Genomic DNA, 12,225 nt, shown 5'->3' with positions numbered 1-12,225 from the left:
TTTTCTTTCCAAGAATGTTCACTTTGTAACACATTAACATGGGACTGCTTCTCTGCAGGCTAACAATCTCTCAAATCCAAACACTTGTCATAAATCATCATAAATAATCAATTTTGTTTATTTCATCATTTCCAGTCCTCTCATCACATTCTTCATCATTGAATTAACAATCCATCAACCCCATCAAAATGATATGCGATTTCTCTATCTTAATCTGGTTCTCAAGGTTCATCTGTTTTTTTTTTTTTGTTTTCTTAAATTTTCTTCGTTTAGCTCAGAATATATGAACATTTTAACTAAAGTACATACAACTATATATTACTCACTTTTCATAATGAGTTCTTGATAATAATAATACTTTTAAAAATGATAAACACTTCAAAGATTCGAATTAATGAATAAATCTTTGTTTTACAACATATCTACCCTTTGTGAGTGGAAAAAATTTTTTAACACGACTTGCACATTTTTTTCTTTCAATAAAACAAACTTTCTAAATATCATAGAAAAATTAATCTACATAAAAAAGTAATGCAATAAAATTGTTAACGTTTGTGAAGTTAAACTATTATTTAACATCCAATAATCCACCATAAATACATCTTATTTCTACGAATGCGTGTTGCCGTGAATGGTCATTAATGAAAAATCTCACAGATTTTTATTTAGTGAGATTTGAACTACAGTTAAACATGATTTAAATGTTGATTCTAAAACTTCAAACACAATTCAATCATTTAAAGACACTTTTCTCAGTCACAAAATTATGTAAGTTCTATTTCAAATGAATTTGAAACATTCTGAACACACACACTTATTAGCAGGCTAGCTGGACAAGTATTTCATAAATCTGTGAAAACGTTTAATTTAGATATTTTGAAAGATCATATTTATTTAAAAAAAGAAAACTATAAAAGTGCCAATAATCATTTTTTTATACTCAATTTCAAATTTGTAGAGGAATTTAATTATGTTAAAGCAGAGATTATCTTTTCGGTTAAGTTTGTCACTTGTGTCCACAATTGTCACCAAACTTGAACAAAGTCTAATTAAGAATGGATTTAATTTTGGGATAACAAGTTCAAAGGTTATCATTGCATAAGTCACATTTTTGATGAGAACTTTGATTCTATTCATGGTAGAGTTGTCTCCAATGAAACTCTGGTGTTTATAAGATAGCGCTCAATAACTGTATTATAATATGTTTTTTTATTTATACAGTCATTGTTGTCTATATATGTACATTTATGTTTCTGCTACAATTTTATTTCAAGTTCAACTTTCTCAGGCCACAGTAATTTTACTATGGTCTGAGGAAGTCTGACTTGAAATAAAGTCATAGCTGAAACATGCATGCACATATGTAGCTAATAATGTTTGTATACATAAAACATTTATACTATATATATATATATATATATATATATATATATATATATATATAATCTCTGTTGTTGATTTATTTGTTTTTATTAGCGATTCGGTGGTATTTAATTGTTATGTTCAGCTGACCGCAGAAACACGTGTACATGGATAACTTTTATGCATGTAAAAATATTTGGTACTTGTACAGTTTAGTCAACACATTAAAAAAATGAAAATATCGAAAAAAAGTTATATGTACATATCCGTTTTGGACTGAAGATCTCCGAAAAAAAATTTCACTTAATTTGATTGAGTAGTTTTTTTTTTTTTACAGCGGAAAAACACGTTTTTATGAGAGCGCGGTGAAGGCAGACATCTTGGATTTGTTTTAAATTTTTGAAACGACATGGGAGATAACTCCAGTTAAAACGCCGATACTCCCTCCCCATCTTTATTACTAGCTTTTCTTCCTAAAAATCGAACCTTTTGCTCGGTATCATAACAAATTGTTTTTTTTCGCTGTAAAATAAAAACTACTTGATAAAATTAAGTGAAATTTTTTTTTCGGAGAACTTAATTCCATAACAGATACGTACAATTTAAACTTAATGTCTTGACTAAACTGTACAAGTACAAAATATTAATAAATATTGAAATAAAAAAATATTCAAGTGTTAAATCAATAAAATTAATAATAAAAAAAAATATGTCTCAAATAGAAGGGGTGATATAAATAAAATCAAAGGGCAGGTAACTGCCTCAAAATGCTCAGGTGAGCATAACAATTAAATACCACAGAATTGCTAATAAAAAAAAAAAAAAAAAAAAATCAATATATCTTACATTTAAAAGCGACAATAAAATTTGACGACGTACTGTGGTCTGGCAGTAAAAAATCAGGCTGCTTATTGAGCTGTTACAAGTTTGAACCTTGTTAAAAGTTTAATCATGCTGATGACGCGTGAAACCCAGAAACACGTGTCCATGGATAACTTTTATGCATGTAAAAATATTTAATAAATATTTCAATAAAATATTCAAATGTTTAATAAATAAAATTAATATATATATATATATATATATATATATATATATACACATGAGAGAGAGAAAGGGAGAGAGAGAGGCTGAGAGGGGAGGGGAAAAAGAAAACTCTGAAAATGTCTTACTTGGCTGCAGCCTTGAAATATTCCAAAGCTTCTCTCCACCGAGAATCTTTTTCCAATGCATGGCCTACATTATTAAATAGTTTTGCATTTTGTTGATTAACTTTTAAAGCTGACTGAAAAAGAGTGTATTCAGATTCCCTGAAAAGAAAGAAAAAGACATTAAATAATTGCCTTTCCTGCACTCTTCCACAAAAACAAAAAAAAAACCCTGAAAAATAAAAGATGCGAAATAATCAGTGGAATAAAAAAAATTGTTTTACTTTATAGTAAAACAATTTTTTGATTCTCTCCAATCTAGAATCATTATGAAATCTTCAGTTTAACGTCCATTTTACATCCTGACATATGTTGGACAGCTTTTAGTAATTAATTTTTAAACTAACCTTTAAATTAACCTATCTCTAACCAGGTCTTTATTCTTCTTTCTCTCAAGTTCATCCTTATTTTATTTACATATTTTGTTTGGTCTTCCCCTGCCAATTGACCCGACTACCTCAACTGTTCTACATCTAACTCCTAAACTCTCATGCATTCTTTTAACATGGCCACACTATCAAAGTTTACTGTTTTGCGTAAATATCCCTATACTGCCCATATTTAATTTTCCTCTGAAATCAGCAAAACTAAGCCTGTTTTTGAGACTCACATTACACATTCAGCGTATCATTCTCATATGATTTCTCTCCATGCAACCCAACCCTCACTGGTCAGATTTCACTTCTATATATCATCAAACTGCATATACATATCTGATAGATCCTTCCCTTTGTCAACAATGGTAATGCTCTGCTAGTTAGTAATGACAATTTCCCTGAAGTTACTCCATCCACCTGTGCCTCTTGCAATCACGCTACTATCTGCTCTTCTGTATGACAATGAAATAAAAAAATTTCAGAAAAACCTCAATAACTTCACCATCCAAATATACTTTCTCCATATCAGAGTTCTCATCCATCTCCGTTGTCTTCTTGCAAACAAAGTGGTTTTACTATCCTCTTCTAGTTAGAATGAGTGCAAAAGCACAAACCTTGTACGACCCATGCATAATCGTCAATTATGAAATCCATTCCATTCTACAAAGTTCCTTCTTTAACCAAGATGCAATCCCACCAATCATCCGAAAGCGTTCAATTAAACGAGGATCAACACCCCAAACATCTCCAGCTATTAATTATTTTAATTCTGCATTTTTGACTCACCAATCAAAATTTCGAATGAATGTCTTCAAACCATGGAAAGTTATGAGAAATCCCATGAAGAACCAAAGAAGAATCCGCAAATTCCTGAAAATAAAAGAATTTATCCAAGAATCAAAAAATCAGAATCAATATATCTAATCGATCTGGGTTTTCTTTTTTTTTGAATTATTTGGATCATTCATACAATTATTCCCCTCTTGGTTGTTATTCTCACGTTTTGAATGACGAAATCTTCGACTTTTCACAGTTGCAGCTTTTTGATTGAGGAAATTTTCATGTCAGAACCTATATGGAATTTAGAGCTGAATCATTTATCCACAAAGGTAGATTGTCCTTGATCGATCAGCCATCACTAGGTAAAAGCGTGAATTATTGTTATTTTTAACCGTTATCCCAAATAACATAATTAACACCGACAAAACAAGAACAATCTACGTGAAATAAATAAAAGGTCAAATTTGAAATTTTGTCAAAAACAACTAAGAATAAAATAATCAACATTAATAATTAATTCTGTATAGGATCTGGAGTTTGGAAAGGTGCATCTGAAGAAGGTCGGAGATTATATTGGCAGAAATGTGAAAATAAAAAAGCTGTAAGGAGTAATCTGAATTTGTGTTTTTATTTAAATTAAAAAAAAGAAAAGAAAAAAAAAGAATTGCACGTGAAAATAAAGTGACGATGAATTGGTGATCAAGATTAATACTTGATCATCTCGAAACATTGTCAAGACGAGAACATAGTCGTAGCAATACACATGAAAAAATTGAAATAGCTTGAAATATTTCAATATTGGTATGCATAGAAAGAGCTTGATGAGCTAAGAAAGAATCTTTTTAAAATTTTAAAATCTGATTAAAATTAAGGAAGTTATGGCTATTTTTGTGCCTCACACGTTTGGATATTTTTCCCTCTTTAAGACCATATGCGTTTCGTCACATTTTTTACACTACTTTTTCAGTAAAAATGTCATATCTTTGTTAAAACACAAGACTAAGAAATGAAATTTACCATATAAGTGTATTTTTGTACAAGGAATCAGAATATGCAACTGAAAATCTCCCAAAGTTTATGGTTTCCAAATAATCTGCAGTAAATGTGCATAAATATGCAGCAATTCCTTAAAAATGCCATGTATCCATAAACAGAAAAGAAGTTGGAGAACTCAAAGTTGAATTGTAATGTGCTTTATGTACAAAAAACTTAAATCTAAACATAAGACTATTTAAAAATGAATATATTGCAATATTTCTTTGGTATTATTGTAGATTAACACCTTCTGTTTAACCCCACTCAACTCCTTCTGACCACCCCTCCAAAATGTGATTCTACCTTTTTAGGAAATTATGTATAAAATGCCATGAAAAACTTTAATGAAAGATAAACAAATTATTTTAGAATTGAATGTAAAATAATTTCCTATTACAGGTCATTCTAGCATTTTAGGGCAGTTTACTGTTTTTTTTTTCTATGGGAAAATATGCATGCTTTTTTTTTTTCTTTTTTTTTTAAGATGATTATGTGTAGTTTTAAGAGGGTTTCTATGCAATGAGAATATGGGGAGGGTTGCCATTCGGACTTTGAATTAATTGTAGGGCTAAGGAAAATTATGTGTGAACATACTGAAAACTTGACAGAGACAAAGCTAACAAAAACAATATTAGAGGGGGGAGCGGTTAGTTTCACAAAAATTTAATGTAAAATAATTCATCATTTCCTGGCCATTCTAGCATTTTAGGACAGTTAACCAATTTATTTTTATGTGTATTTTCCTTTAAGGAAGGATCTATTTTTTGTTTGTTTTAGATGCTTGTATGTGGCTTACAGAGGTATTTTGTTGGGGGGGGGGGGCTTGCCACTCGAACTTAGTGTTATTGTTAGGGTTAAAGAGTGTTTTAGGAGGAGACTTGCCACACATAATTTGTATTAGAGGTGAAGTTAAGAGAGCTTTTTTTTCAAAGAGAGCGTTCAAAAATTTGTTGATTTCTATTTTCGAGGTTGAAGGTGTTAATTCCATAGGCCGTTTATACTACGCTGGAGCAGGTTGTAAAAATATCTTTCGCTTAATAAGTAGAAAAAAAAAATAACGAAATAAAAAGCTTCCTAATTGTAGTTTGATGTGTTTTCTAACTGCTTTTAAAATTTCAAGAATATTGATATAGATTTTGAGGGTTTGTATTACTATACACATAGATTCGAAAAAGTTGTCAAAAAAAACAAATATATAACAAATAAATGTTATCAAAAGCAAGTTACTTTTCTACCTAACTGGATAATTTTTTAGTGTTTTTATTTAATGTAACATGTTTATTCAGCTTGAAAACAGTGTTTACCGATGTTTTGGAAAATTTAAAATGGCGCCCGCGCCCGACTCTCTTGAAACGGTAAGTTTGGGGAAAAGAGTTAAAAATAAAAAAGTAGACAAAATACTGCTAGAAACTCGCTCAATATATGTTACCGTGACATAGGCTGACATATATTCGGTGAGTTTTTAACAGTATTTTGTATAGTTGTTTTTTATTTTTAACTCCTTTTCTCAAACTTACCGTGTCAAAGAGAGTCGGGCCGGGCGCCATTTTTAATTTTCCAATACATCGGTAAACACTGTATGTTTTTCGAGCTGAATAAACATGTTACATTGAATAAAAACACAAAAAATATATCCAGTTTGGTAGAAAAGTAACTTATCTTGCCTTTGATAACATTTATTTGTTATATATTTGTTTTTTGACAACTTTTTCGAATCTATGTATAAACGAGATTTTGATACTTATTTTGATTTTGAAAAAAAAACATTTGTGGCTGTTCGCAGTAAAACATTGTTTTAATTCGTTGTTCAAAACTAATTTAAAGAATAAAAGTGCATGCAAGCTATATATCTACAAAAGTTTATTTTGTTTTTTTAACCATGTTTTTAAATTTGACGAGCAATGTGAGAAATTGCAACAGATTCATAATGCCGAATTGGTTGGGATTGTTGTTATTATACATTCTGAAAACCGAATAGTTCTAAACTAATGTTATTCTGATAACAAAATAGCTCTCATTAAACATATAAGAACATTTATATTCATATTTTCATGTTTTTCTTAATTCGTTCTTGAATAAAAATTAAAGAACGCGTGTTGTTTATACACTGTGCTGTGCTATGGCTGATTCTACAGGCTGGAGCTGCTGCTGCTGCTTCTAGTAATACTAACTTCATTTGACCAAATTCGAGAAATAGAAACAATTTTTTTTCGGGTAGGTCCTTTTAAATTATCAATTACCGCGGTCCTACTCAACATAAAATAATACTTTTAATTGATAAAAATAGTAAAAAGATTGATTTACTTACTACTGAGTGTCTGAAGAATTTTTTTTTCAAAATGTTCAATACTCGTCATATTAAAGTCTTATTTTTAACACGACAAAAAAAGAAATGGTCAAAAATATTTCGGACACTTGACAGTATTAAGATTAACACCTCTTCTAATTGGTTCCCAAATTTCATGACGAAATTCTTCATACAATCACGGTACGGACCTTTAGAAAACAGGGGGGGGTCATTACAAAACCTTACCGAAAACGCCATTTTATGACGTTCACATTTTTATCACTTTATTTGCTTAAAACTCTTAAAATATATAATGTACATTCATATTTATTAATTCATTTGAAAGTATATTCATTTCCGAACAAAACAGTAGTAATTTGAAGACTTGAAGTGCTTTGGTTTAAAAAATATGGCTATTTTAGTAGAACTACCTTGAAATCTGTGATTATCCAAAGCGTTTTTTCGTCCGTGTGTATTACTACTAATAGTCGTCTCAGGTGAGATTGACAACCTTGGAAAATTGCCAACAAAACGAGTGATAAAATGTTGTAATTAACTTTATTTTTTTTTTTATTACATTGTTGGTTCTTGCCCAAAATCACCCCCCCCCATTAAAAAACAAGAATAAAGAAAAATCTGTACGATGTATGTACAAAAATATCCCCCAAATCACATAAATTGATCAAGTAGTTTTATTTTTATAAAGAAAATCATTTTTAAGTGATTAATGGGTATCTGTAGACATTACAACATAAAGTTAGTATGAATCATTGTTGAGTTATCTCCCTTTGCTTCTTTAAATTTTTTTCAAAATGGCAGGTGAGACACTCATTCCTTAGATATTCATAAAATTTCATTTCCTCATTTCAAATAAAACTACTTAATCAATTTACATGATTTTTGGAACATGATATTTTCATTTTGTTAGGGATACATACATCATACAAATTTTTCTTTATTTTCGTTTCTGGGGGAATTCTGGACAAATACTAAATCTATATATCTATAAAAGTGAAAGTGTCTGTCTGTCTGTGTACATTTCCCTATGCAATAACTTTCAATTTTCAGTCGAAAGACTCGAAATTTGATATGAGTATTGAGATTTGTGAAAATCTTTGTAATCTGTTTTCGGACAGAAACTTGGCTGTTAAGGGGTCAAAGTTCAACAATTTGACCTTTGAAAACTCTACCAAACTCCTCCGACAATTTTGGGTATAAACAATTGAAATTTTAGACATAGGTTCCTTGGCCATGGATCTAACTTAATAACTTGATTTGAGCCCAAAACAATAAATGTTAAGGGGTCATAATAGGAGTCTATAATGCGGTCTCTACCAAATTACTCAGACACTTTCTGGTCTAAACATTTGAAATTTTACATAAAGGGTATTCAGAGATAGGGCAAGCTTTTTAATTGGTTTGGGTCGAAAATTTGAGCTAGCAAAATATAAATGTATCTATGTATGTTTGCATGTCTGTCTAAAACTTTCTCAGAGGCGACGGATTTTCACAAGATCAGTATCGTTTTTAAGCACGACCCTTCAGACGACAAATACCGAAAAATTGGCTAAAAACATTAATTTCTTCACCCTCAACTGGGCACTTTTCTATAGGGAGGGGTTGCTTTTTTCGCCAATATTTTCAAAAGTCATCCTTTCTTTTCGATTGTCTAGCCTTAATTTAAACCTACGTCACTCCCGGTTTGATGGTGGTCGTAACAGCAAAGACGTCACATTTTTTTCCCGTTCCTTTCCTCCTTTGCAGTACAGGTTCGAGCCTGCTTTCCTACCACCACATTTTTTTTTTTTTTTTGCTCAACACACATCTCCAAACACCCGGGCAACGCCGGGCACCCATGCTAGTTGTTTAATAAAGAAAGTTAAAATACATGAATATAAATAGACATTTTTTTTTTAATGTATATTTTGAAAAATATATATATATATTTATATATATTTCTTATTTTTGGGTCAGAAGTTTCTAACCAGATAGTGTTTTAAGCCGATACACAGTGAAATTAATGAATATAACAAATGAAATAGCCTGGAAAACTTCCCTCAAAAATGCTGAAATCAGACAATGGTTACATGTTGTTCAAATGGAATATGGTTAGAAAGTGGGTGAGTATTTTAAACTAACTTTTATAAGCTAATATATATATATATATATATATATATATATATATATATATTTCAAAAAAATTATTTTACTGTGAAGTTCTTTTAGGTGAATTAATATAGGGTTCTAATTTATAATAATGCTAACAAAATATAGAATTGTTCTTAGGGATAAAACAATTTTAAAAAAGAAACAATTTCTATGATATCATAAAAAACTTAAGACATCTTCAAGGTGTGTGGGCTTGATCTCATCCCTGCTATACCAATTAAGAAATGCTAAGCTAAGCTAGCCCCCATACTTTCCAAACCGTACAACAAATGCCTTGCTGAACATTGCTTCCCTAATAGCTGAGTCGATCCTTGAACCACTATTATTCCTGATATTCATTAACAAACTCCCTGATAATATTGTGTTTGAGATAGATATATTTGCTGATGATACAATGCTCTATAACATGCATGAGGGAAGAACAGATGTACACAAATCTAAGACAATGCAGAATCCTTAGAAAATGACTTTCAAGCCATAGTTAAATAGGGACATAAATGGAATGTAATATTTAAAGCTAGTAAGACTTAGCTGCTCTCCTTTAACAATTACAAGAAGCCTCTCCAACCACCATTAACCATGACAAATAACTCTACCTGAGAATTCTTCCTTCAAACTCCTCAGTTTAATATTCACATGCAATATGAACTGGAATGAATACATTGAGGACATTGCAAAGAAGGTTGGCCCCCTCTATCATGCTAGAAAACTAGTTACACCTGGGAGTATCCTGTACCTCTACAAAGCCACCATTCGTCCATGCATGCATTGTTGCTACATTTAGACTGGTGCATCTACCATTAGTCTCTTTCTTTCTTGGATAGGGTTCAAAAAAGGATCTCCAATCTAATAGGTCCCACTTTGTTAATTAAGCTCCAACCCATTTCCTATTATCGCAATGTTGCATCCTTATGCCTGTTTTACAAGTATTTTAATAGAATGTGTTCTGATTAACTAATTGCACTTGAGCCCCCTTGACATACATATCCCCAACAAACCCACTTAGCAACAAAATCACACCCCTTCACTGTTCCCAAAATGGAAGAAAGCTTTCTACTCTAATAGCTTCTTTCCTCGAACAACTAGAATTTAGAATTCCATTCCTGCTTCTCTGACTGTACTGATATGCAGAAGTTTAAATGTAATGTAAACTAACATCTTGTTAATATTTCCTAGACATGATCTCAAATAGTAGCCCCTTACGTCTAAGTAGCAATATGCATTATTGGAAGTGAATGCAAGTAAAAAAAAAAAACCCAAAAATGATCAATTGTCAATTTTTTCTCATTAAAATAAGAATTCATTTTCTGTAAAGTTTCTGAATATTTGAAATGAGGATTGATTATTCAGATTATTTGGATTTTTCCGACTACTGTTCTCATCTTCGGTGTTATTTTAATGTTTCGGTCGATGTAACCTCTGACCTTCCTAAAGTTCCCATGGATTAAATAAAGTGTTCCATTCGGAATTCCATGCAGATTCCCAAATTCGACAGCAAGATTCCAGAGTTCAACAAGATGCAACTGAAAATTTGCAGGTTACATTGACCAAAACATGCAAAAAACACTCAAATTGAGAACAGTATTCAGAAGAATCCAAATAATATGAATTATTTTCTGTTGTAAAAAGATTTTCAGAGAAAATCTTTGAATAGAATCAATCAAATTAATTTTTATTTTTAGGGGTGATGGATGGTAGAAGTTAAAAAATGTGTACTCACTGAAAATGCTGATGAAAATACTTACTTTTTGTGGTCGAGTAAAAGCTGAAAACCAAGCGCAACCAGCATACAGAATCCCATACTTGGAGCATAGAGAATTCGCTCGGCAACGACAAAACCCACAGGAAAGAAAAGGTTGGAAGCCGGGATGAAGGGTAGAATTAAGAGAGTCAAAGCCTGCGAATAAGAGAACAAAATGTGTGAACAATTATCAATCAATGCTGAAAAATGTTGGCCCTGTGCCAACATTAAGCAACTAATAACAATAGAGAATAAACTGGTCGAATCAGTCAAACTATTTTTTCTATTTTAAGAAATTAAAAAAAATTAAGATGTAAAAAACGAACAAACAAATTTTACAATTTTCCTGCAAAAGAAAAACGTTGCTTTAATTAGAATTCAGGATTATTGCATCATCAACAACATATCCACGTTATTGTAGGATTTCTTTTGATCAAATATGCAATGGCAGCCTGCAATCCTGGTCTACAAGCTTGACAGTCTTTTCTTAGACCTTCACTTTTCTCTCGTCTTCCAACTTAAGATCTTTGCATTTTGTTTATCTAAGTATCATTCCTCTCAGTCAGATTCATGTAACCAGCTCACCATCAAGAGTTCAAACTTTGGTATATTCAACCTCACCGATCAGGTAGGAGAGTTGATATGCTAGATTTGATCTAACCCGGCATCGGATATGATCATCACTATGATTGCTAATACTAGTATTACTACCAATAATAATTATACTAACGTGTCAACTTGTGGTATGGCAAATATTGTGTAATCACATTGACACACCATCACTGAAGCTAAGCAATGTGAAGTCTGATCGATTACAGACGAGTGACCATTTGGGAATATTAGACAAGTTATATGGGAGGACAGCAACATTTACCACGAAATAAAAAAAAACAACAACAAAAAAAAAATAACATTGTCAAAATCATCTTCTCTGACCAGGATCTATTTATGACTGGAAAGTTCTTGTGAATTTAATATTAAGAAACTTCCTCTCAATAAGCAAACTGAATTAACTCACATCAGGATGCATATTGCAGAATTTCCAAGAAATTCCAACATAAATCAAACAGCTGAATATGCTGTTGTCATTGTTCATTATAATACTCTTTCTTACAGAAAAAAGGTTGCCAATCTTTTTTTACTGTATCGTTATTTTCCTGATAGATATACTATGGAAATCCAATCCATGGTTTCCCCCTCTCACTGTAAAACACAACAGGAACCCGTCTAGCAATAACCACTGTAAATACATTTCCTTTCCCACCT

General features: G+C 31.2%; 1 protein-coding gene across 3 annotated transcripts in view; it reads right to left on the bottom strand.

Annotated features, from left to right (window-relative positions):
- Positions 1–12,225, bottom strand: part of LOC145291509 (protein O-mannosyl-transferase TMTC3-like) — a 111,318-nt gene that overhangs the window by 21,249 nt on the left and 77,844 nt on the right. For all 3 annotated transcript variants that reach the window (XM_080137477.1, XM_080137478.1, XM_080137479.1), the window contains 3 exons: positions 10,964–11,115; positions 3,734–3,817; positions 2,535–2,672 (listed from right to left, as the gene is read on the bottom strand). In XM_080137477.1, coding sequence (XP_079993603.1) covers positions 2,535–2,672; positions 3,734–3,817; positions 10,964–11,115 — 374 coding nt within the window. The remainder of the gene's footprint in view (positions 1–2,534; positions 2,673–3,733; positions 3,818–10,963; positions 11,116–12,225) is intronic.

The sequence above is a fragment of the Euprymna scolopes genome, chromosome 12 (assembly GCF_053919585.1).
Source record: "Euprymna scolopes isolate OS-2025 chromosome 12, ASM5391958v1, whole genome shotgun sequence".
Taxonomy (NCBI): domain Eukaryota; kingdom Metazoa; phylum Mollusca; class Cephalopoda; order Sepiida; family Sepiolidae; genus Euprymna; species Euprymna scolopes.
The sequence above is the reverse complement of the archived record's forward strand: the minus strand, read 5'-3'. Positions and strand labels throughout refer to the sequence as shown.